Source organism: Scylla paramamosain, chromosome 18 (genome assembly GCF_035594125.1).
Source record: "Scylla paramamosain isolate STU-SP2022 chromosome 18, ASM3559412v1, whole genome shotgun sequence".
In the NCBI taxonomy this organism is placed as follows: Eukaryota; Metazoa; Arthropoda; class Malacostraca; order Decapoda; family Portunidae; genus Scylla; species Scylla paramamosain.
Genome location: NC_087168.1, coordinates 14,426,030 through 14,452,149, shown reverse-complemented (window position 1 = coordinate 14,452,149; position 26,120 = coordinate 14,426,030). Strand labels below are relative to the sequence as shown.

The window sequence follows — 26,120 nt, the reverse complement described above, 5'->3', positions numbered from 1 at the left end:
TGAAGATACGACCCTTCACCCTTGCAAATGTAGCTACGATGTGTCCTTGCCTCCATCACACCCACGTCCAATGTTCTAGAGAGCAAGACTTTTCATTCTCTGCAAAATAGACCTGTATTCAGAAACGCTCTCTCTCTCTCTCTCTCTCTCTCTCTCTCTCTCTCTCTCTCTCTCTCTCTCTCTCTCTCTCTCTCTCTCTCTCTCTCTCTCTCTCTCTCTCTCACAATCGCCACAGAATTAATTTGCCGGGTTCTGAAGAATGTCTCATCTTTTAATAATGTAGAAATCTTGTAAATCTGTCACTAGAATCATAGACCACCCTTGAATACCCGTGTCACTTCAGCTAAACCCTTTTGAAAGTAATGGAGGTGGAGGGCAGAAGGGTTTCAGAATATGTCAGTGCACCTCAGAATTCTTGCCTCCATCAAACCCATGGGAAGTTTTCTGGAGGTCAAGACTTTAAATTCCCTGCAATACTCATATACCTACGCTGCGCCCTTGCCTCCATCACACCCACGGCTCCCTATGTAGGCCAGCACCAGCACGCGGCGGGGTGGCTTCATTATGTGGGTCAGCTGCTTGACGTGGCACACCTAGCCCTTGTATATGGAGGATGAGGGTAATTGTAACGAAGAGCTGGCACGTCGAGAAATATAGTGTGCGTGATGTGAGCTTCCCTGCTTGGCCTTTCTCTTTATCCTGTAGCTTGTTATTTACCAGACAGCCTTGCGAGGGCCTAAATGTCTCTTTTAAGTATCTTTTTACCTAAATCTTAATTGTATCTTAATATTTGTTACTTTTACTTTTCATTTTAACATTGTCAGTATTTTTATGCAATTTTCTATTACCGCGCCATATGACCTGTTGCTGCGGCGCTAGGTAAGAATTTCTTTTTTTTATTCACTTCACTTCTGTACCTAAATATCTCTTCTGTCTTTACTCTACATCTTCCTAAACATCTCTCTAATTCAGTGTCTCATCTCTCTTTGTCCTGTAGCTGGTTAGAAGTATAGTGGTTACCAGACAGCCTTGCAGCGACTTAGAGATCTGTTGCTGTTTGGCTGTTGTGGTGAAGGAATGGGTTTTCTCTTGCAAAAAAATGTTGGGTTTTGTAACGAGATAATGAAATAATGAACCTTCTTATAGCTGCCTTTTGAGTTTTTTTCTGTATTTGTAGGAAGTAATTTTTGTTTACTTTTGCGAATATCACGTGATTGTTATAACATTATACTGCTTCAATATGAGTAAAGTACAATATCTTTTTTTTTTTTTTATTAAGAGAGGTTTATATTATCTTGGTGTTTATCTTTTGTAATAATCTCTCGTGTTTTTCCTCTTCTTTTCATCTCTTTTTCCTAGAATGTCTTGTCATGTTAGTATTTTTCCCTCTCTCTCTCTCTCTCTCTCTCTCTCTCTCTCTCTCTCTCTCTCTCTCTCTCTCTCTCTCTCTCTCTCTCTCTCTCTCTCTCTCCTCTCCTCCCTCGCTTTCCTTTACCACTCCTCTCTTCTTCCCTCCCATTTCTCTACTTTCCTCCTCCCTGCTCTCACTCCCAATCCGTCCCTCTCTCCCACCCACCAAACCCACACCCCTAATCCCTCTCCCTCTCTCCCACCCACCAAACACCCCCCTCCCCCCCGCCTCAATCTCTCTCCCATGCTATCATCTTGTCACTTTTCCCACACGTACCTGTCATCATGGAATAGTTAACTCCAGACAAGACAGTGCCACGAGGGGGGAGGGGGGAGGGGGGACTGAACCATTGTCGTCTCAGCCCTCCTTGAGCCTCGAGCCCAGCCGTGTTGTTTGCCTGCGTGGCCTCGTGTAAGGGAATGCATTGCCGTAGACTGTGATTGTATGTGTTTTTTTTTTTTTGTGACACCGGCCAAGGGTAATAAAAAGAAAAAAAAAGGGGGGTCCACTGAGATGCCGACCCTCGAATAGAGTCCAAAGTGGTAGTAAAAAAAATGAAGGGTGGGTGTTTTGAAACCTCCCTCGTGAAGGAGTTTAAGTCATAGGAATGTGTGTGGACTTAAAATGAATGCCTTTTGAACCTGTGTGGGTGTGTGTGTGTGTGTGTGTGTGTGAGAGAGAGAGAGAGAGAGAGAGAGAGAGAGAGAGAGAGAGAGAGAGAGAGAGAGAGAGAGAGAGAGAGAGAGAGAGAGAGAGAGAGAGAGAATCCTTACAATACAACGCTGCTTCACTTCATGTCGTCACTTCATTCTACTTACAGACAGAGACAAACGGACAGACAGAGACGAGAAACACTGAAGAAAAAAAAAGGAGGAAGTATTAAGATGATCTAGACACCCTAGGAAAAAAATGAAAAGCATAAAAAAAAACACGAAAGTTGTAATTACAAAATATAAAGAGGAAAATAATACAAAAACTATTACATAATAAAAGGTTATGTACTTTACTCATATTCAAGCAGTATAATGTTAAAATAATCACGTGATATTTGTAAAGGAAACGGTAGGAAGTGAGAGAGTGAAATAAACACTTTTCTCTTCCCTCAACGCCATGACCCTTTAACTTTACCCTTTATATTTGTGTGTGTGTGTGTGTGTGTGTGTGTGTGTGTGTGTGTGTGTAGGTGGGTGGGTGGGGACGAAAATTGTTGATATTATCTGTAGAGTTTGATGGCACGCCTCGCTACAGTGTGTGGTTATGGACTAGTAATCAACGTTATTAAAAGTGAGATTTGGCGCTAATATTTATTTTTATCTCCTGAATTTAGCTGAACAACTTTTTGAATGAATGACTAACTGGCTTATTAATTCATTCATAGCTTGATTGCTTCATTAATTTACTGACTGCATAATTGATTGGTTGATTTACTGTGAGTAAATGACGAATTGATTTATTCATTTAATTAATGCTTGATTACTTGGTTCATTGATTAACTGCATGGATGATTGATTGATTTGTTTAGTACTTGGTTAGTTAGCTAATTGATTTACTGGCTGATCGATTGACTAACTGAATGCCGGGCTGGTTTATCAACCTTTTCATTTATCTTCTTATTGTTTGATTACTTGATTAACTCGTTGATTGCATAACTGATTGATTTACTCATTATTTAGCTAATTGATTGACTGACTAATCGATTGACTGGTTGACTGAATGACTTATTTATCTATTAATTCCTCTATTTATTGCTCCATTTACTGACTGACTGACTGACTGACTGACTGACTGACTGACTGATTCGTTCATTGATTGGCTGGTAAAGTCGCCACAGCAGCAGAATCACATGACGCCGCTCACGTGCAAGGACGGACGCAAAATGTGAAAGGATCAGGGAGAAATGTGTGAGTTATAATGACACTGCATGACCCGCGGTGAAAGAAACAGAGGAAGAAGAAAGTTACGATTGAGGTCAAGTAAGAGTGGAGTGAACATCCGTGTGACTAGGAGAGAGAGAGAGAGAGAGAGAGAGAGAGAGAGAGAGAGAGAGAGAGAGAGAGAGAGAGAGAGAGAGAGAGAGAGAGAGAGAGAGAGAGAGAGAGAATTAGGTATGATAGAGCAGAAATATGTAAAAATAACGAACAGCAGATTATTGGCTTGTTTATAAGTTCATAGAGAGACAGACAGACAGACAGACAGACAGACACAGAAAGACAGAGAAATTACATATGGTAGAAACAGAAATACGAAAAAAATCTAGTAGCAGATTATTGGCTTGTTCAGAGAGAGAAACACACACACACACACACACACACACACACACACACACACACACACACAGAGGGCGGGTTGTTCACGAGTTACCCAGAAACCATTGATCTAGATTAAAATGGCGTTACATAACGGAATATAAAGTGTAATGGTGCACTACGCTGTAAATATAACGACGAGCAGCACACGTACGATTAAGAGAAGTGAATAAGGATGAAAAAAAAAGACGACCATGTGTTACTTGGAAGGCCATCGGTTAGTGGAAGTTAATAAAATGGCATTACAGAGAGCAGAATATAAAAAAAAAAGTTAAGCACGATTGTAATATAATAATATGCAATGGATATATATAACACCAAAGGAAAGAAATTAATGAATCGAATAGTAAAAATAGATCTACGAGTAATCATTGTTAGGTTAGGTTAAGTATACTATACGAAGAAAAATAAAATAAATAGAAGACTGTAAAAGAGTAATTAGACCAGATTAGGTTAAGTATACGGTACACAAAAAGAAAATACAACGTGCTGTAAAAACAGATATACGAGTAATTAGGTTAGATTAGGTGAAATTAAGTAAAGTATGGGATAAGAAAATGAAGAAAATAATAATATACAGTAAAGGTACCCATGAGTAATAGATATACGAGTAATTAGCTTAGATTACGTGAGGTTAGTAAACATTCGATATGAAAGTGAAAAATGAAAATATACAGTAAAACAGGAGACGAGAACTGATATACGAGCAATTTGGTTAGATTTAGGTGAGATTAGGCTAAAAATGCAATACAAAAATTAAGAAAATGATAATATACTGAAGAACTAGACATGAGTAATGAGGTTAGTGTAAAAATAAACATAAAACAGACAAGAATAATTGCGTCTCTCCATTGAACAACAGGTCGTAAACTTTAAACATGTGAAAATAAGGATTCAGTAGATGCAGCAGCAGGAACAAGGAACACGTATGACAAAGAATAATAACAAAATATCACATAACTGAGTAAAAATAAACATAAAACAGGCAAAAAAAAAAAAAAATAGATAAATAAATAATAATAATAATAATAATAATAACTATTAAAAAAAAACACCATGAACTTGAAAATAAAATAAAATAGAATAAAATAAGTGGAGTAATAAGAACAACGCACGAAAGACTGAGTGATAACAGAATACCACGTGACAGTAAAAAATAAACAAAACGTACAAAAAAAACAACAATTCCCTCATGTCATGGAACAACAGATCACGAACTTGAAAGATATGAAAAATAATAAATAAATAAATAGATAAACCTAAATTAATGCAGTTATAAGAACGTACGTACTCATGACCAAAAAAAAAAAAAAACAATTATAAAACATCACGGAACAGTATAGAAAAAAAAAAGAACAATTCCATCATTCCATAACACAACAGATGACGAAATTGGAAAAAACAAAACAATAATAATAATAATAATAATAATAGAGTAAATAAAAAAGGATAAAATAGACGCAATAACAGAAGCAACACCTGTGACAAAGAATAATAACAGGAGATCACGTAACAGAGTAAAAATAAACACAAGCAGGATGGGTAAGGAGAATCGGATTACCTTTGACCGCGTTACACGTTACCAGGAAGTAGTGGAGAGGATTTGCGTGCACCTGCCTCGTTCCCCTCTCACCTGGCTACTGCTCCCCCTACCCCCTCTCCCCGCCAGGTGCGTCTTCTAAGTGAGGGGAAAGAGGGGAGCTCGATGTGTCCTCTTTTCCCTCGTTGCTACTACTCCTCCTCCTCCTCCTTTCTTTTCTCGTTATTTTTCTTTGTCTCTTATTCTTTCATTTCTTACTTCCTTCCTTCTCTTTTTTTCATTATTTGATTCTTTCATGCTTTCCTTCTGTCCTTTTTATTTTTTTCTGTTTTCTTTGTTTTCTTTCTTTTATTTTTATTCCTCCTCCTCGTCGCTTCCATCAACTTTCATTTCTTCTTCCCTTTCTGTTTAAGTCTCTCTCCGTCTGCCTCTTTCTCTTCACCTCCTTTCTTTTTGTCTCATATTATTTTAATTTTGTATGTTTCTTTAATTTTTCGGCATTTGACACCAATTATGTTCTTCCCTTCATTTTTTTCTTCCTCGACTCTCTCTCTCTCTCTCTCTCTCTCTCTCTCTCTCTCTCTCTCTCATACAGTTAAACTTAGTTCTCTTCTTAGTGATTATAGTTTATTAGTCCAGTAATTACAGTTAACTTATCCAATGCAAATTTACGCTGTTTACCTGAGTCAAAAGCCACTTAAGGTAATTAGGTAAGTCTTAACTATGACAAAGGAGCCTTTAATATATGGTTCACTGGCTCGTCTTTTATCAGTAACTTTCAATTCCTTTCTTTTTTACTTCTTGGGTATAGTGAACTAGATGGATTTATTATTATTCTTACCAATGCGATAATGATGTGTGAGGGAGCAGCGAAAGAATTAACAGGTCGTATCGATGTGGACAAGTGAGTGGGATTCTGGTGGTGTATGAGAAATATAGATAAACTTTTTTTTATACTCTGTGTTTCATCACCACCACACTCCCAGTTAACAGGTTCTTGTGGAAGTTACTCGTACTTGGAGGGGAGGTGGTTCAATAAGCTAATATGTTTCTTGTGAAAGTTTACCAAGGGTTCTGCATTATAAAGGGAGGAAAACACGTGTGAATATTGTAAGAGAGGAGTCAAACGATTTACATATTCTAATGGAAGTTATTTGCATTTTCGAGAGTTTTTTTTTATGATTCTAGTGGTAGTTTGTTAAGGATTCTGCATCAGTAGTGGGGAAGACTCTCTCTCTCTCTCTCTCTCTCTCTCTCTCTCTCTCTCTCTCTCTCTCTCTCTCTCTCTCTCTCTCTCTCTCTCTCTCTCTCTCTCTCTCTCTCTCCCTCCCCACGCCGTTTACTCCTTTCCTACAACCTCAAAATTTATCATCATTCTTATAGGTACCTTCCTTCCCTTCGTCTTATTTCTCTCTTCCCTCTTCCCTTCTATATTTAGCTCAGCCTCCCCTTCTTCCCCCTCCTCTGTCTCTCTCCCTTTTTCTCTGTCTTTCCATTTGAGTCCTTTCCTCTTTCCCCCTTCTCGCGTTCTTCCTTCCGGTCTGATTTCGTTTATTCTTTCTTTGATGTGTTTATTGTTGTTGTTGTTGTAGTTATTACTGTTCTTGTTTTGTAATTTGTTTTTTTTGTTTTCGTTTTTGATTAGTTGTTACTATTTACTACTACTACTATTACTACTACTACTACTACTATTGTCGTTATCTCTGCCTGCATGTCCGTCTATCTCCGTGTCTGTATGTCCGTCTATCATTCAAGAAGGTCGACTTTTGCCACTGACACCAATATCATTCAACGTGAAATTGTCGATGACCTACAAGAATGAATAAATAAATAAATAATTCTATATATTCTGCCTGTCAGAGGTTTATATATATATATATATATATATATATATATATATATATATATATATATATATATATATATATATATATATATATATATATATATATATATATATATATATATATATATAAACAAGAAGAAGTCGAGGTTCACTGATAATGGTTGTGACGTCACCAGTGTGGATTACGTCGCTTATGATGATGTCTCAGCAGTGTTGCCACATTTTGAGATTATAATTAATTATCGGACTGGCTTCTAGTAATTTTTTTTTTTTCATGAAGATAATCCACATTGGCTTCTGGAAACTATCTCATTATCGTATTAAGGTGATCGTTTTCTTAGTTAGTGATCCTAGTTGTAGTTGTTTTTGCTGTTGTTGCTGTTGTTGTTTCCCTTCGTTTTAAGGTGGTTAGTGGTCTCATGCATTATTTTTTCATATGTATATATATATATATATATATATATATATATATATATATATATATATATATATATATATATATATATATATATATATATATATATATATTTTTTTTTTTTTTTTTTTTTTTTTTTTATGGTTATTGCCTCCCCTATCTATGTTTGGATGGTTAGTTATTCTTCTTATTTATTTTCTTTGCACTAACCTTTGGATGATGAATGGGTTCACATGTTATACACCTTTTCATTATATTTTAGAGTGTTGGTGATGTCATTTACTATATTTTCCTTGAGTATCAGGTGTTTAAAGAGCTCATATATTTGTACTATAGTCGAGATGTTACTCTGTATAAGTCTTAAGGTCCCTAGGTAAGAAAAAAGACTTGTAAGAAATTTATATCATAGGTTATCACTTTTTTTTTTTTAAATCAAGAGGAGCGCTGATCTGGGCTTAAAAAGTAAATAAATAGATAAATAAATAAGAAAAATCCCCACTGAATCGCCAGTCCGTAAAGGAAACGACCAAAAGGATTATTCAGAATCGGGGATGTATTTTATAAAAACATGAAATTTGGTCTTTATCGTTACTTTGACCTTGGATCGCGGTATTCAAACCCTTAAATCTTGGATCACTCTATAATGACAGTGGTGGGTGACAGAAACCATGATTAATATTAGTGATTGGAAGTGATCGAAAACGGAAGTTGCTACACGAGAACTCTGGGTGTAAACGAACAAATGAACAAACAATACGGGCGTTATTGCAGTGTAGGGCGCAAAATGATGTTAGTGATATTTCTTCCCGTGTCCCGTTTTCTTTCCAGTTCCGCTCCTACCTCGTGTCCCGCCCAGTGTTGCTGCTCGTGTGTGTGTTAACCGCCGCAGTGCAAACAAGTGCCTGGGTTTAACGACACTTAATTGTCTTATAAACGCCAATATTCCGGAAGATTTACTGAATATTTTTGGTTTCTTATCGGCAACATGGCTCTCTCTCTCTCTCTCTCTCTCTCTCTCTCTCTCTCTCTCTCTCTCTCTCTCTCTCTCTCTCTCTCTCTCTCTCTGAATGCTTCATAATAGAGCAAAATTACATAGCTTTTACCTTTTTTCTTTTATTTATATTCATGTATCACCAGTTTTACTCATCATTCGCTGTCTCATTCACGACTGCAGTAACGGATTAACGAGAATTCTACATAGTTAAGTAAAAAAGAGAAAAAGAAAAGAAAAGGAACGTAGCGGAAACTTAACTAACTTCAAATACCAAGTAGATGTGTTGCCAGTGATGCTTTGAGAGTAGAAGTTAACAGTTGTAGTCGCAGTGTTAAAATGTTGTAAGGTATTCCGGTTTGTGTGAGTTACGAGTCTGGCAAGGCAAACGACCACTGACTGTTGTAATTACGTATATTATGTTTTTTTTTTCCTCTCTCTCTCTCTCTCTCTCTCTCTCTCTCTCTCTCTCTCTCTCTCTCTCTCTCTCTCTCTCTCTCTCTCTCTCTCTCTCTCTCTCTACTAATGTTGCTTCCTACAGTCTGAATTGGATGAAAAAAATAAATAAATAAATAAAAATAACTGATAAAAAATAAATGATAAAATTGTAGTAGTAGTAACAACATTAATAATAATAATAATAATAATAATAATAATAATAATAATAATAATAATAATAATAATAATGGAATTAGGTACATATGTAGATGAATTAATGAATGAATAAACAAAATTCTCTCTCTCTCTCTCTCTCTCTCTCTCTCTCTCTCTCTCTCTCTCTCTCTCTCTCTCTCTCTCTCTCTCTCTCTCTCTCTCTCTCTCTCCGTGTTGTCTCCGCGTCACTATGGCAACAGGGAACAAGGACGACTAAGAGGAAATAGGGAAGATAACAATGAGGGTAATAAGAAAGACAGAGAATAAGAGAAGGAAAGAGAAAGAAAAAGAAAAGCCGCTACTCGGAATTAAAAGATGTAAACAAAAAGAAGAATAAAGGAGGGGAAGAGACACAAAGGTTAAGAGACACAGTGGTTATATTTCAGTGCGTTAGTAATGTGATAATGAACCTTACGATGCTGTTGGTTTGTAGTTTCTTCTTGCCCCGAAAGGAAGAATAGAGCACAGGAGAAGAGGATACAAAAAAAAAAAAAGAATAAAGAAAAGTTGATAAAAGTGGGAATGACAAGGTCAAGAAAAGAAGGATAAGAAGATCAAATAAGAGAGAGAGAGAGAGAGAGAGAGAGAGAGAGAGAGAGAGAGAGAGAGAGAGAGAGAGAGAGAGAGAGAGAGATTAGGGAAAAAAGGAGAAATTGGCAGTCATCGAAAATGGCATTACTTTCTCTCTCTCTCTCTCTCTCTCTCTCTCTCTCTCTCTCTCTCTCTCTCTCTCTCTCTCTCTCTCTCTCTCTCTCTCATAATTGAAATTTCATGCGCTGAAATTCCTTGGTATTCCTGGTACATATATTTTCCTTTATTTTCGGACTAGAATTAAAGAAAAAAATATCTGTTAAAATCATTGCCTTCATGCACGTTATTCTCACACACACACACACACACACACACACACACACACACACACACACACAGACACAGACACAGACACAGACACACACACACATGTACGTACAAAGGGAAAAGTCAAAGGGTTATGGTGTTAGAGAGAGAAAAAAAAAGGTTTATTTTATTGTCCCATTTCCTTCTATGTATCTCTCTCTCTCTCTCTCTCTCTCTCTCTCTCTCTCTCTCTCTCTCTCTCTCTCTCTCTCTCTCTCTCTCTCTCTCTCTCTGCCTTGCGTCTGTCATTTCTCATTTTTTTCTCTTTTCTACCTTTCTTGTTTTTTTCTTTTTTCCTTCTTCTTATTCCTCTTTTTTGCATTCTCGTTCTTTCTTCTTTCTTCTCTTCCTTCTATTCTTCTTCCTGTTTTTCCTCCTCCTCTTCCTCTCGTTCGTTTTCCCTTAGCAAGACATGCCCTTCTTTGCCTCCCTCCTCTTCTTCCTTTTCCTCCTCCTCTTCCCCCCTTTCCCCCAGAGGTCGCCCTATCACGCCCGAGGTACTCAGGAATGCACAAGTAACGGGGGCATCTCTCTCAAGGTCACTCTCTCCTCCTCCTCCGTCAGCAACTTCCTTCTGTTTCATTTTCTTCTCTCTCGTCCGCCCTTCTCTCTGATTTTTCTTTTTCTTCTCTCCCTCGTTTTCTTTCTCCTCGTCACCCTCCGTTTTCTTTTTCCTCGTCATCGTCACCGTTTTCTCTCTGTTGTGTTCAAGTTAATTTGGTTTTTGTTTTGTGGTTTCGTTTTCTTTCGTTCCTGTTTTTTTTTTGTTTTCTTTGTTGTCCGTGTTGTTATTATTATTAGAAATTCAAATTATCATCATCATCATCGTCTTTTCCTTCTTGTTATTTTGTTTGTCATCATCTTTATTACCTTCGTTATCGCTTTTTTTTTCTCTCTCATTGTTGTTCTTGTCCTCTTCTTGTCTTCTTACCTCTCCTCATTGTCCTTGTTCTTATCTTCGTATTTGTCGTCTTCTCCGTTATCATCTTCGTCATTTATCTTCATTCTTGTTAGGTTCAATTAGGTTAAGTACGGTTAGGTTCCAGTTCTTGTCGTATCTCTCTCTCTCTCTCTCTCTCTCTCTCTCTCTCTCTCTCTCTCTCTCTCTCTCTCTCTTTGCGCTAACATTTCCTCAGAGTTGTCAACGTAATTTGGTTTTTGTTCAGTCATTTCCATTCTCCTCCTTTCTCCTTTTCTTCCTCCTGCACCTTTAAGTTCTCTCCTCCTCCTCCTCTTCCTCCTCCTCCTCTTCTTCCTCCTCCTAGTTTTTCTTCCGTTTCTTTTGCTTCTTTTCATCCTTCTCTCTCTATTTGATGTGATATGTAATTTTCTTCCTTCTCTCTCTATTTGATGTGATATGTAATTTTCTTCCTTCTCTCTCTATTTGATGTGATATGTAATTTTCTTCCTTCTCTCTCTATTTGATGTGATATGTAATTTTCTTCCTTCTCTCTCTATTTGATGTGATATGTAATTTTCTTCTTCCCCCGACGTCACTAATTAATCGATTGGCTCTCTCATTTTGAAGTCACGCAAGGAACATGAGTTCATAATAATAATGCTAATAATAATAATAATAATAATAATAATAATAATAATAATAATAATAATAACGAACGTCACTAGTATTCATTCACGTCTCAAACTCTACGTGGTATGGGTCGGATATTTCTCTCTCTCTCTCTCTCTCTCTCTCTCTCTCTCTCTCTCTCTCTCTCTCTCTCTCTCTCTCTCTTTCTGAGTCCATTCCGCAAGTACAAATAATAGAAATAATGAAAGAAAACAAAGAATAAAAGAAAGGAAAGAAAATTTGAAAACTAATTGTGAAGCAGTAGCAGTAGCACCAGATCAGGCGGTCGTAGAGAGAGAGAGAGAGAGAGAGAGAGAGAGAGAGAGAGAGAGAGAGAGAGAGAGAGAGAGAGAGAGAGAGTAATAGGTCGACAAAAAAGAAAAGTGTAGACTGGTTTATGTGTTTTGTGTGTGTGTGTGTGTACCTGTGTAGGGTTTTAATGATCTCAGGTAAGTGTAGGGGAGAAGGTCAAGGTGATGAGGCAATTAGGAGGCACTGCTGGCTGTCACTTTCGTGTGTGTGTGTGTGTGTGTGTGTGTGTGTGTGTGTGTGTGTGTGATGGAGGTAGAGTGGCTTCTAGTTATTGTTATTATTATTATTATTTTTTTTAGCATATATTCCATTTCATCTTGCATTTTACTTCTGCATTTGTAATTTTGATATTATTTCTAACTTTCCTTAATACATGTTGTGCTATCACCCGTTTTCTATTTACAGATCTAGAAAAAAAATAAATAAATAAATAAGGGCTTAGTGATATAAGTTCGATCTCGTTCCTTGCCATATCTTGTAGTTTTAAGAGAGTATTTCTAACTTTCTTTAATACTTTATACATGTTTTATCACCCATCCACCACTTGCATGTCTAAAAGAAAAGTACTTACATGGTTTATATATATATGAGTTTAATTTTACCGCTAACCATATCTTGTAGTTATGATAATATTTCCAACCTTCATTTATACTACATACATCATGAATTATCACCTATCTACTAACATAAAAAGAAAAAAAAATGTACATACGAAGTTATATAAATTTAATCTCATTTATTACCATGTCTTGTTTTCTCACCTGTACTTTATCTTTTTTCTACAGGTACACCACCTCACCTTTCCTCGCGCTGTCTTACCTTGAGCCAGCGCCGTGTTGGGCAGGCCGCGCCCGATACAGGTGACCACCCCGCCCGCCACCACCACCTCCACGCCCACGCAGCCGCCCGCCACCACCAGCACCCACCCCACGTCCTGCAGGTGAGGGAGAGAGAGAGAGAGAGAGAGAGAGAGAGAGAGAGAGAGAGAGAGAGAGAGAGAGAGAGAGAGAGAGAGAGTTGGTTAGTAAGTCAAAATTTTTATTACTGGAATATAGTTATCGTTATTTTTGTGTCTTCATTTTTCATTCTGATAATCTATTGCTGCTATTACTACTACTACTACTATTAATACTATACTATTACTACTACTACCGCCAGTAACTGTGAAATAGCAGTGAACGTTGTAGTAAAAAAGAATGAAAATAAAATTAAAAAAATACACAAACAAACACACTCGATAACAAGAGGTTGTGTTAGAAAAAAATAATGAAGTAAAAATAGCGATAAAAGAATAAATGATAAAAGGAAAGAAGAGAGGAAAAAGTAACAGAACAAAACATAAGAACAAGAAAGAAAGAAGAATGTGAAATGAGTGTGTGTGAGTGTGTGTGTGTGTGTGTGTGTGTGTGTGTGTGTGTGTGTGTGTGTGTGCACATTCTTGTTTTTAATTTTCATACACACTTGGAATCTTCCATGTAGGTATGTTCACCTTCAGACGAAACTCATAAATTACACACACACACACACACACACTCTCTCTCTCTCTCTCTCTCTCTCTCTCTCTCTCTCTCTCTCTCTCTCTCTCTCTCTCTCTCTCTCTCTCTCTCTCTCTCTCTCCCCGGATGTCATTTTACTTCCACACGTGATCTTTACTATTCTTTTCTAATCCAATATTCATAATAGCAAGCGTTATGTATGGTTGATCAGCACTACTATCCTTTGTCCGTCCCTGTACACGCAGACAGAGACACACGCGAGGTATACAGTTAGAAGGCGTGGCTCTAGTAGGCAGCACGTAGGTTAGGGGTGAGGGGTGTGCCAGGGGTCAGTTCTACGAGGTCTGAGGGAGGGATCAAGGCTGCCATATCAGTAACTCACAATCACGTCATCCCGCTGTTCCTCTCACTTTCTTTCAGACTTTGGTTCAAGTGTAGCTGTTTGTGTGTGAGTCTGAGGTCCGTATGTGTGTGTGAATGCCTCCCTTTCTTAAACGTCTTGGGATTTTATCAGGACAGGTTTTTCAAAGGTTACAGAGGTGATTAGTTAGATTCTCATTGGTGTTTTTCTTAGTGATGATGCGGAATCCCCCCCTCCTTTTTTTTTTATCGTAAGGGAGATTATAAAGGGTCCATTTAAATGCCGTTACAAAAGGGAAAAGAGGAGGAGAACTGAGAGAGAGAGAGAGAGAGAGAGAGAGAGAGAGAGAGAGAGAGAGAGAGAGAGAGAGAGAGAGAGAGAGAGAGAGAAGCGAATTTATGATATCGTAGTTTCTGAGGTGTCTTGCTACTCCTCTTCTGAAACAGTTCATGTCGTAAGCGGAAAGAAATACAGGAACAGGATGAGTTCAAGGGTTTACCGGTTAAGAGAATGAAAGAGTGAAGATACACCTTGGAAAATGCTTTGGTTATAATATCCCAGTAACTTCCACTAAAGCATGTTTAAAGTAGTTAAGACACTGAAACGTTTACGAATACGATTAAGTACAAGTATGCTATATTATCATTAATCAGATTTCTCTAGCTGAAGAGGAGCATATGAATACGTACTTGAATCGATGTATGTATAAATTTTTCTACTCTAATTACAAACGTCATTGACAAGAGGGAACGGCAGGTGAAAGGGAATCCACGTCACTTTTTTTTCTTTCTCTTATGCTGTAACGTGACACTGCCCTCATCTAACCAGGGACGGCATTCTCAAACACCTCGTCGTCTTGCCTCGATTACCTTTAACAAGCTCTAGTGGAAGTTATGATATTATAGTATAACTTCGTGATTCTAGATACTTTAACAAATATTCTGCGTAATCAACGGCAAAAAATACCCAGTAAGACCCCACATAATTTCCGTAGCCCTTAAAAATTGCCCTTATGAGAGTCCAAAGTGTTTCAGAATACAGGGTACAGAGATGGAAAGAGGAACAGGAGCACCGCAAACTAATACAAAACTGGTGGCCACTTCGAGAGCAGACAGGAGCAGAGCAGTGGCAATTACACGCTCGTAAAGCCACACCACACGCTCCTTCACGCCATTGCAGTCCATTCAGCCTTCCCTTGCAATTATTTAGGGCGGCATGAAGGAACACAAAGGAACGCAAAAGAAGAACGAAACACCAGCAGACATTTTGGCCCTCACGAGGCTGTTTGTCATGAGGGTTAAGGAGGAGGAGGTAAAGTTTAATTTTTGGATTATTATTATTATTATTAAACATAACGGAGAAGGCAGAGTGGGACGAGCGCAAGCGCTATAAGTTGCCAGATGACAACCCCCACCCACCTTGACCGTAGAAAGAAGAAAGGAAAAGCAATTAGCACAATAGTAGGATGAAATCAGAGCAGGAGGAGAAAATAGGTTAAACAATTATAAAGAACGCCTCAACGAACTGAGAATTATTAAAACTCACAAAAAAATTCAACAAAAAAAATCAACAATTCTGACTTATTTAATATATGTCAGACAACACGAGTAAATGTAGTATAACTACTTAAAACTTGATGGTATAAAATCACAGGTATAGTTACATAATTTATCACAAGTATAGCTGCAAAAGCAACCTGAGTTTAATTGACTAGACCAGTGTTTCTCAACCTTTGTTGGTTGGCGGCGCACTAAAGACATGTTTTTAATTTGGCGACGCACCATCTCTTTAATTTCATAATTAATTAACCTATTACTCTTTCACGGACGGTGTGTTAACCATAATATCTCAGTTACACAATATTATTGATGAAATAATAGGTGCAAATAAACAGCAGGAAACAGTGTGTACTGTAAATAAACTATTACTAAAAAAAATACATACCTTATCAATAAGACACCTGTGCCTGCCTGGATTTACATATCCTCTCTATGTTGGGAGGGACAGCTGACAGACACACTCTCATTTCCTCTTCAACAGAGAGCAAGTTACATCTTTTCTTAGTTTTTATATTTGTTAGTGCTGAAAATCCCAGTTCACACAAATATGAGGTCGAAAACTGCAAGAGTATTTTCTGGGCCTTTTTTGAAATATGTGGGTATTGTTTTTCCATTTCAATCCAAAAGCTTTCTAATGACATTTCCATATATTGCAGTCTTAATGTGCGGTCATTTCGGATATCAATTAGTTCCTCTTCTTCATGAGTGCTAAGTTGAGGCTTGTGTAAGGGATCGAGCACGAATGGATTTCTCAGCCAATCATAACTTTCAGTAGATATATTTGTGAAGTATTTTTCAATGCTCCTTTCTAGGCTTGTAAGGTGGTCTGTAATGAGTGGAACAATGTCTGTGTTGTTTGCTGCAGCAGTCTTTTGAAACATGTCAATATTACCTTCACTTGACCTGTCTTTCCAAACCTTGATTTTTTCTTTCATTGACTGCATTTTATCAGTGCATGTTAACATATTTTCATTTCTCCCTTGCATACTTACATTCACCTTGTTCAAATGCTCAAATATATCTGCCAAATAACATAATTTTGCATTCCAAATTTCGTCAGCCAGTAATTCGCAGAATTCTGTTTTCTCTTCAAGAGCAAAGAAAAGAAGAATTTCCTCTCTTAGTTCATGCACACGGGATAACACTCTGCCTCTTGACAACCACCGAACTTCCGTGTGGAGGAGAAGACCTTCGTGGGCAGATCCCATTTCTTCACAAAGACTGGAAAATAATCTTGACTGCTTTGGTCTACTTTTAATAAAGTTCACCATTTTCACGACATTATCAAGAACAAATTTTAAATCTTGTCCAAGTGTTTTAGCAACAAGAGCTTCACGGTGCAAGAAACAATGTGTGGTAATCAGAAATGGATTTTCCTTCTTCACTAAAGACACAAAACCCTTTACTGACTCCACCATTGATGGACAACCATCTGTGCAAATTCCTACACATAATTTCCATGTTAAGTCCATTTCTACCAAATATTCTGTCACTGTAGAAAATATTTCCTGTCCTGTTGTTTGACTTAGTTCTTTGCAGCACAAGAATTGCTCGGTTATTTTCTTATCATCAATGAAACGGATGAACACAAGTAACTGAGGTTTCCCTCCAATATCTGTTGATTCGTCCGCTTGTAAGGCAAACATTTTATCTTTCACCAGTTCACACACACTTTTCTCAATGTCAGATGACATATCCTTGATTTTTCTGCCAATCGTATCGTTTGAGAGAGGAATTTTTTTCACTTCTTTTTCAGCCTCATCCCCAAACAAAGTTTTCACTACAGAACAGCAAGCTGGAAGAAAATAGGATTCTGCAATTGAATGGGGTTTCATTTGTTTTACTGTTTGTTCTGCTACTAAATAGCTTGCTTTCTGTGCCTTTTCTGCTACCTTCACTTTTTTCTCAAACCCAAGACTTTGTTGTTTGTTTTCTTTCAAGAGTCTCTTAAAGTAATCTATAGGTTTCTGTGTCAGGTGACGATGCTTAGTTGATAAATGTCTCTTCATTTTCTGTGGAGTCATAGATTCATTTGATAACTCCAAGCCACAAACAACACATTTTGGTTTAGGGCCATTTTCGCTATCACAGCAAGTGAATCCAAGTCCAAGGTAACTGTCGTTATACATGCGAAATGACTTGCTGCGGCTACTTTTGCTGGTACCTGTCATTGTTTTAACTGACCTCAAGCCCGTCATATCACTTTTTCTGCTCGGACCCGCACAGCTGTACTCACTTTCAACTCTCACTTCATTTTCTTCACTTTCCACGATATGGCCTGGACGAGACGTCTCACTTTCACCAGGTTTTACTGTTACGTCACCATCAGTGCCTTCGACACATGTACGCTTTGACTTAATAATGTCCTCTGCAACTTCTTCTTCTTTTTCTTCAGCACATTTACGCTTTTTTATGAGGTATTTCTCCATTTTTAAGCCTCGTTGAGCAACGAATGCAGTACAGCACTACGCGTTACGGGGAGTCAACTGTAGCACTGAGACCCCTTGGTCCTGGCCCTGGAGCTGCCTACCCAATGTTCTCGTTATATGTTGCCATATTAATTGTTACTAAAGGTTCACGCAAATCACATCATATATTCCATCTTGTATACAACCAACTGGTATGCATATGCTCAGTTTGTACACACATCTAAAATTTTTCACATGAACATGTAAATAAGTAAAATAAGACAAGTGATATGGCAACTCAGGAATGCCAGCTGACTGCAGCTCTGATGGACGGGTACAGGACGTGTCCGAGTACTCGCGGCGCACCTATGTGATCCCCGCGGCGCACAAGTGCGCCGCGGCGCACAGGTTGAGAAACACTGGACTAGACTCTTCAAGATTTTGTTCGAAGCAGACTTGAATTTTTGCACATCACTCGCAGTGCATGTGCCCTCGTCAAGCATGTTCCAAAGTCTTACAGCACAAGGAACAAAGCTTCGCTGAAACTGACTGGTGTGACACCTAACCTGCTGTAAGCAGCGCGGATGAATTTAAATATACGTAGAGCAGTCTTGGTGTTACATATGTATGGCTCGCGGTAGTTTCTGAATGGGAGAGGTAGCGTTCGTTCATTACCCATCAATACGACTCTCTCTCTCTCTCTCTCTCTCTCTCTCTCTCTCTCTCTCTCTCTCTCTCTCTCCTCTCTCTCTCTCTCTCTCTCTCTATGACTTTCTTTCTCTGACTCTCTCTCTCTCTCTCTCTCTCTCTCTCTCTCTCTCTCTCTCTCTCTCTCTCTCTCTCTCTCTCTCTCTCTCTCTCTATGACTTTCTTTCTCTGACTCTCTCTCTCTCTCTCTCTCTCTCTCTCTCTCTCTCTCTCTCTCTCTCTCTCTCTCTCTCCTCTCTCTCTCTCTCTCTCTCTCTCTCGCGTGTGGGTAAATGCGCGGCGATATTTTTAAGAATACGGAGAAGAGCGAAAGTGAAGGCGTGTCCACTGCATTGATGCGCTTTGGTGGAGCGTAAAACAGTGGGAAAGGCAGAGAGAGGAGCGGGAAAGGTGACGAGGAGTACGAAGCAGAGGTAACGGAGATGATGAAATTGACTGAAGGAAAACTGGTGTAATATCTTTTATTTTCTATATTGATAATTTGTTCAGTTTTTTCTTTGTTCCGTTTATTCAGACAAAAGAAGATAATAATTATAGACAAATAGAAAAGGGAAAGATAAGAAAGAAAAAAGCAATAAAAGACAAACAGACTGAATTTTTATAAAAAGAATAGTTTCCTGAGGTAAGAAAATGAGAGAAATGTCAAGAAAGCTCAAAAAAAATATTCAAAAGAAAAACTAGAAAGAAAAAAAACATAGAAAAATTCAAATACGTATCAAGAACCAAAATGAGTGAAAAAAAAAATATTATAACAATCAGTAAAAATCAAGACTTAAAGAATAAACTAAAAGAAGAAAAAAACAGAGTAGAAAATAGATATAAAAAAAGAAAAAAAAATGAAGGAACTGTCAAAAAGAAGATAAAATGAAAGAAAAAACAATATCAAACTCATGGAGAACAGATACCCACCACCACCACCACCACCACCACCACCACCACCACCACCAGTACTCACCAGGGCCAACACTCCCACGAGCGTCGCCACCAGGAGGAGGACGCCGCAGAGGAAGAGACACACTGTCACATAGAGGCCCACTCGCTGCTTGATGGGCTCCTTCAGCTTCATCCCCTCGCCCTTTTCCTGCTCCGCCTCAATAAACGACTTCTTAGAATCAGACATCGCTTGGGAGTCTCAGCTTCATGTGGGGTGGCTGGCTGGCTTGCTAGATGGATGGTTAGAGGGTGTTCTGGATGGTTAGGCAGCTGGATGGTTGGTTAAATTGGTGTTCTGGCTGCCGTGTTCACAGGTTCGCTCCCACGTGCCCTGGTGTTTTGCCTTGGAAGACCTGGAAGAGTAGTGTTGTTGTTGTTAGTATTGCAGAGGGTTATAAGAAGAAGAGAGGACAAAGAGGGAGAACAAAAAATGGAAGAAAAAAAAAGAAGAATGGGAACTAGAAGAGTAGGAGAAAGAGGGGCAAAGAGGGAGGAGAACAAGAAGAGGAGGAAGAAAAAGAAAGAGAGGGTGCAAAACAAGAAGAGGAGGAAGAAAATTAAGAAAAATGAAGGGGCAGAACAAGAAGAGGAGGAAGAAAATGAAGAAAAAAAGAGGGAGGAGAACAAGAATAAGGGGAAAAGAAGAAGGAAGAACTGGAACAAGAAGAGTAGAAGAAAGAAGAGCAAGAAGAGGAGGAAGAAGATGATGAAGAAAAAGTAGAAGAAACAGAGGAAGCAGAAGAAAGACAAAAAAAAAAAAAAGTAGCAGTAGTAACAGTAAAAAAAGCAGTCTCGTTCTGAAATAAAGATTAGGCACACCCCGTCAAAGTATAGTCACAGAAAACGGAGACAGACATTCTAGTTGCATTTTACTGCACCATTGATCTCCCGTCCTGCCTTTGAACCTCTGAGCCTTTGAGCGTGAGAGCGTGCGGAGTGACAGCGGCAGTATGCGACCCCCTTGCACCCTCTCACTGACCAGCTGACTGACCCCCTTACACCGTGACGAGCGTGCTGGCTCACTATGACATTCCCGTTCACGGTTACATCATCCGCACGCTTCCTCGGGTGTGCTCATTCAATACCCAAGAGAAAATGAGCTGGTGTATGTGTCCTTTGTATCTACTCCGGTTCGAAAGGAGAAAAAAAGGATGTTATTTTTATTTTATTGTATTTTTTATTTTATTTAAACACTACATACATACAAAATCACATCCTTTTTTCATCTGTAAAGAATCTAATTATAGCAATTTTGTAGTTAATTTTTTTTTCTCATCACAAGTCAAATACGATTCATTACTGGCAGTTTTGTATCCATGGAAATATTAAACCTACTTCTTCGTATTCTTTTTCGTAAATCTTTCTATAAAATTTCTTTTTCATCCTTCTTTCTACATTATTTTTTATTTTTCCGTCCGTCCCTTCTGTTTTATTTACTTTCATAAATTTCCTCTTTCTTCTATAAAATTCCTGCCGTGAACTGCCTATTACCATTACAGGTTCTAATCATTCTTCCTTCAACATTCCTTCGTCCTTCATTCTCTTATTTTCTTATTGTAGACTTTCTCTTCCCATAAATTTCAAACTTCTTATTTCCATTACGTGTACTAATCATTCCAACTTTCCCCTCCTTCCTTCTATATTCCAGCGTTCTTCATACACCTCATTTTCTTACTCTCAACTTTCAATTCCTTCTATAAATTTCCTTCTGTGAACTTCTTATCATTACTAGCCATTCTCATTTTCTCTACTACTTTGATAACCACCATCTTTTATACCTTCAACTTGCTGGGAATGACTGGACAGACAGACAGACAGACAGACAGAGACCGTTCCCTAAAGATGACCGTTGTAATTTTTTTTTTCAATCAACATCCTCTCCTTTCTTCAATTACTAGTCGTCCTACTTCCCCATGTACTCTGATAACCGCCACGTTTTATAAATTCTTGCTGGGAGTTACTGGACAGGAAGGCGGACGGAGGTACAGTGTAGTAATAGAGGCGGACAGTTTCGCTAAAGATGACCGCTGCGGCACATGCAAGGCAGCTCAGGACCCGCCCACACTGCCATCTTGCGAGTTACGTCTGCATTAAATTCATTACACAGGATTCAGGGGCTTAGGACTTACGTACAACCCTTCCACTCCGCCCTCTTTTTCTTCTACTTCTTCCTCTTTTCTGAATGAATGAATGAAGGAAGGAAGGAAGGAAGGAATGAAGGAAGCAAGCAAGGAAGGAGGGAAGGAAGAAAAAGGAACGAAACGGGGAAATATTTAATACTATGGAAAGTGAAGTTGTTGTTGTTGTTGTTGTTGTTGTTGTTGGTGGTGGTGGTGGTGGTGGTGGTGGTGGTGATGTTATTGTTGTTGTTTTCCTTCTTTTTTCTTTTCCTATCCTTTTTCTCTTGTTTTTCGTGTCTTTTTCTTTTCTTCTATTTCTCCTCCTCCTCCTCCTCCTACTACTACTACTACCACTACCACTACTACCACCACCACCACCACCACCTGCTTCCCGTAACACGTAACACAAAATAAACAAATACTCCAAAACACACATCCAGACCCCAATTAGAGATCTTCCTGGTATAAATATTACACTGGTTAATGACGTCCGAGTTTTTAGAGTGACACCAATCTTCCTTTTTTCTCGCGTGTAATGTTTTCCAGGTAAGTTTAGCACGTGACGTTGATTTACTGCATGAGCTCACCTGTTGTTACGTTTACCTGTGGCCTTATCATTGCATGCCTTGCCAAGTCTGTGAGGATAATTGTAGGTCACGGGAATGAGGAAGAGGAAGAGGAGTAGGAGGAGCAGGAGCATGAGGAGGAGGTGGGGGAGGATGAGGGAAGTTAGTGGAGGAAATCTAAGTTGTGATACTATGGATACAAAGGAATACAAAGGAAAGTCAACCAGCAACAGACCTTTTCGTCTTTGCAAGGCTGTTTGGTAACTACATTTAACTAGCTACAGGGAAGAGAGACAGGACAGCACAGCAGAAGGCTAAAGGAAGAATAGGAGGAGGAGGAGGAGAAGGAAGAGAAACAAGAGATGGGAAAGAAGAAGAAATTTGAAGAAGAAATTTGAAGAAGAAAAGAAAGAAGAAAGAAGAAGAAAAGAAAAAGAAAAAGGAAAGAAAAAAAAGAAAAGGAAAGAAAAAAGAAAAATTAAAAGAAGATAAATTAGTATTGGTAGTAGTGATGGTGATGGTAATAATAAAGTAGTAGCAGTAGCAGCAGCAGCAGCAGTAATAGTAGTAGTAGTAGTAGTAGTAGTAGTAGTAGTAGTAGTGGTGGTGGTGGTGGCAGCAGTAATAGTAAGAGGACAACAACAACAACAACAACAACAACAACAACAACAACAACAACAACAACAAACAGAGGATAGATAAGAAAAAAAATAATCTACGGATATTAAAAGATTAAATTAAAAAATATCACAGAATGTTTTGTTATCAACGTGTCTGTCACGCGATTTAATTATTGTCTGTAATCAATGCATACCCACACGAACACACGAACATGGTTATTGCAAAAGGAGCATAAGGAACCGAAGGAGTTAAATGAAAAAGATTGATTGTAGGGGAAACTAGAGAAGAGATGAAAAATATGATTAACTTTATTTATTATTATTATTATTATTATTATTATTATTATTATTATTATTATTATTATTATTATTATTATTATTATTATTATTAGTTATTATTATTATTATTTTTTTTTTTTATTATTATTGTTGTTGTTGCTATTGTTCTTGTTACTACTATCCTTACTTCTACTACTACTATTATATACTACTACTACTACTACTACTACTGCTGCTACTACTACTACTGCTACTACTACTACTACTACTACTACTGCAATTTTTTCTTCCACTTTTAGAATCTGCATTTTTTTCTTTCATGCACGTATAAGCTTGTCGAAATTTTCCGCTCTCTCTCTCTCTCTCTCTCTCTCTCTCTCCCTCTCTCTCTCTCTCTCTCTCTCTCTCTCTCTCTCTCTGAACATTAACATTTCAAAATTCCTCAAGTGACATCAGGAAAAGATAAAAATAACCAAAATATAGACTAGAGAACAGTAAGTCTTCCTAATAAGAGAGGAGGAGGAGGAGGAGGAGGAGGAGGAGGAGGAGAAGGAAGGAAGGAGAAGCATATTCTACATACCTCTTTGTATCGGTAGTGGTGATGGTGGTGGTGAGAGTAGTTGTGATTAGTGCGGTGTTGTAATTGCGGTGATGTCAATAGTGAAAGAAAGAGGCCGTAGTGATAGTGGTGATGACGTAGGAATAGTAGTGGTGATGAGTGTTGTGTTAATAGTGATGGCTGTAATAGTAATAGCGGTAGTAACAGTGGTGGTGATGATGACTGTGGTGATAGTAGTAGTAGTGGTGATAATGCAGGTATTGGTAGTAATAATGGTGGTGGTGATGGTGACCGGGGTGCTGCTGGTGGTAATCGTTGTAGTGGTGATGACGGTGTTGTTGTTGTTGTTGTTGTTGTTGTTGGTGATAGTCGTAGTGGTTGTGGTTTGGTTTGCTACAGATGCAGATAATAGTCATAGTAGTGGTGATGATGATGGTGGTGATGGTGCTAAAGACCTGAATGCTGGTGGTGGTGGTGGTGGTGGTGGTGGTGAAGGTAACAGTCAATTATGGTATTAAGGTCGAGCGTGCGTCTGTAATTTACGTGGTTTTGGACCCTGCGTTTTACAGCCCCGCCAATGCCTCTCCTGACTACTGTTTGCTTGTTTGGTGTGGCGGTGGTTAGGCTGACGAGGCGTGGTTGTTGTTGTTGTTGTTGTTGTTGTTGTTTTATGGCGTCATCATTATTATCGCTTTTACTTTTTTATTTTTATTATCTTCCTTGGCTATTTCGTTTTTTTATACCTTTTTTCTACTCTATTCTATTATTTCAAATGTAGTGTCGTTATTGTTATCGCTCTTATTTCTATTCTTACCTGACTTTTCCATTCATATTCTTTCATATTTGTTTTTGTTTTCTGTTCTTGACGGTAAGAAATATTGGCAAATTTGTTGAACTATTGTTAGTAGTAGTAGTAACTGTTTTTGTTTGTAGTAGTTGTTGTTGTTGATGATGATGTTTTATTGTTGCTGTTGATGTTTTCTTATTGATGTTTGGTTGTTATAGAGCAAATAAAAGAAAAGTAGTAGTAGTAGTAGTAATAGTAGTAGTAGTAGTAGTAGTAGTAGTAGTAGTAGTAGTAGTAGTACGAGTAGTAGTAGTAGTACATAGTTATTCGTTGTTTCTTTTTTTCTTTCTCTTCATTTAAACTCCTACAACAGCGTGTCTCAAAAGTGGCACTCCCTCACCTTAATATTAGCCATTGCGTCACTCTACATCAAGTGGTGCGGCTCCTCGGGTCTCCACAGGCACGCACTTATCACCCGCTCTTCTCTATCTCATTTATCTTATCGTCACTCATCTATATGTAAATCACGTATACTTTATCACCTCATTTCTGCTTCTCTGATTCTCTACACAACCAGCACTTCTAATAACGTTCATGAAAGGTTGCTATTTTTTTTTTTTTTTCAATAATCTTTTCGATTGTACTTTTCAGGGATTGGCTTATTCAGTGGATCTTTTTCAGCCTTTTTTTTTTGTTGATTACTCTTGGTTAAATCCGCTCTTACATTAAAAAAAAAAGATATTAACTCATCAATGATCGTCTACTAAATGTTTTAAATATTCATGTATAACAATAGAATTAAACAATCCTAAGAAGTAGTAGATGTTTTCAGTATCAGTTTTGAGTTATAAAATCAAACAATCTAAGAGGAACGATTTTTTTTTTTTTTTGTAATCCCTGTAATGTGCTATGGTGCTGAAATTCATTTTTGCATGTTATTCAGTAGTGAAGATGTTTCCTTCTCCCCTATTCCATGAAAGTGTAAAATCTTTTCTATTGACGTTCTTGTTGTGCTCTGCTTGGAGAGAGAGAGAGAGAGAGAGAGAGAGAAATTCCAGGTTCAACTCGCTGGAACGTAAAGCTCGCGCATACCTCTCTCTCTCTCTCTCTCTCTCTCTCTCTCTCTCTCTCTCTCTCTCTCTCTCTCTCTCTCTCTCTCTCTCTCTCTCTCTGTCACCAGCAAACTAAGACGCATTTATTTCCCTTCCATTATCACTCATTATCTATTTAACACATTTCATCTTTTCATTTTCTCCAACACGGGTGTGACATGAAAGACTATTAATATATTTCTTCTTTGTTTTTTTTTCATCACCGTCACTAATCATTCTAATTTCCGCGACAGTGATGTGAATAATTTGTCTTGTCTCTTCTTTTGGTGACATTTTTGTGTTATTTGGTCTCTGTTCTTATCTTTAATACTTTTACCGATACATTTTTACATATTAGTGTATTTTTTTCTGGGTCATATATATATATATATATATATATATATATATATATATATATATATATATATATATATATATATATATATATATATATATATATATATATATATTATATATATATATATATATATATATATATATATATATATATATATAAATATATTCGCTGTTTATCTTGTCTTTTAAGTTATTGATGATTGTAAATATTGGCAAAATATGTTGAACTGTGGCTGTTAGTCTGGTAGTAGTAGTAGTAGTTGTAGTAGTAGTAGTAGTAGTAATAGTTTTAGTAGTAGTAGTAGTAGTAATAGTTTTAGTAGTAGTAGTAGTA

General features: G+C 37.9%; 2 protein-coding genes across 14 annotated transcripts in view; one reads left to right on the top strand and one right to left on the bottom strand.

Moving 5' to 3' along the window:
- LOC135109137 (E3 SUMO-protein ligase PIAS2-like) overlaps nucleotides 1-26,120 on the top strand; it is a 144,827-nt gene that overhangs the window by 61,945 nt on the left and 56,762 nt on the right. For 11 of the 12 annotated variants that reach the window (XM_064020244.1, XM_064020237.1, XM_064020241.1 and 8 more), the window contains one exon: nucleotides 12,728-12,882. The gene's annotated coding sequence lies outside the window, so the exon portion shown is untranslated. Of the gene's footprint in view, nucleotides 1-12,727; nucleotides 12,883-26,120 lie in introns of those variants that run through there. The other variant, XM_064020245.1, reaches the window with a different exon arrangement.
- LOC135109142 (uncharacterized) overlaps nucleotides 1-26,120 on the bottom strand; it is a 51,395-nt gene that overhangs the window by 5,483 nt on the left and 19,792 nt on the right. Inside the window, exons 1-2 of one of the 2 annotated variants that reach the window (XR_010272589.1) lie at nucleotides 15,744-18,225; nucleotides 12,762-12,876 (exon numbers count right to left, since the gene is read on the bottom strand). Coding sequence is in view for 1 of the 2 variants with exons in the window: in XM_064020270.1 (XP_063876340.1) it covers nucleotides 12,762-12,876; nucleotides 19,430-19,594 (280 nt within the window). In the remaining variant the exon portion in view is untranslated. Of the gene's footprint in view, nucleotides 1-12,761; nucleotides 12,877-15,743; nucleotides 18,226-19,429; nucleotides 19,761-26,120 lie in introns of those variants that run through there. The other variant, XM_064020270.1, reaches the window with a different exon arrangement.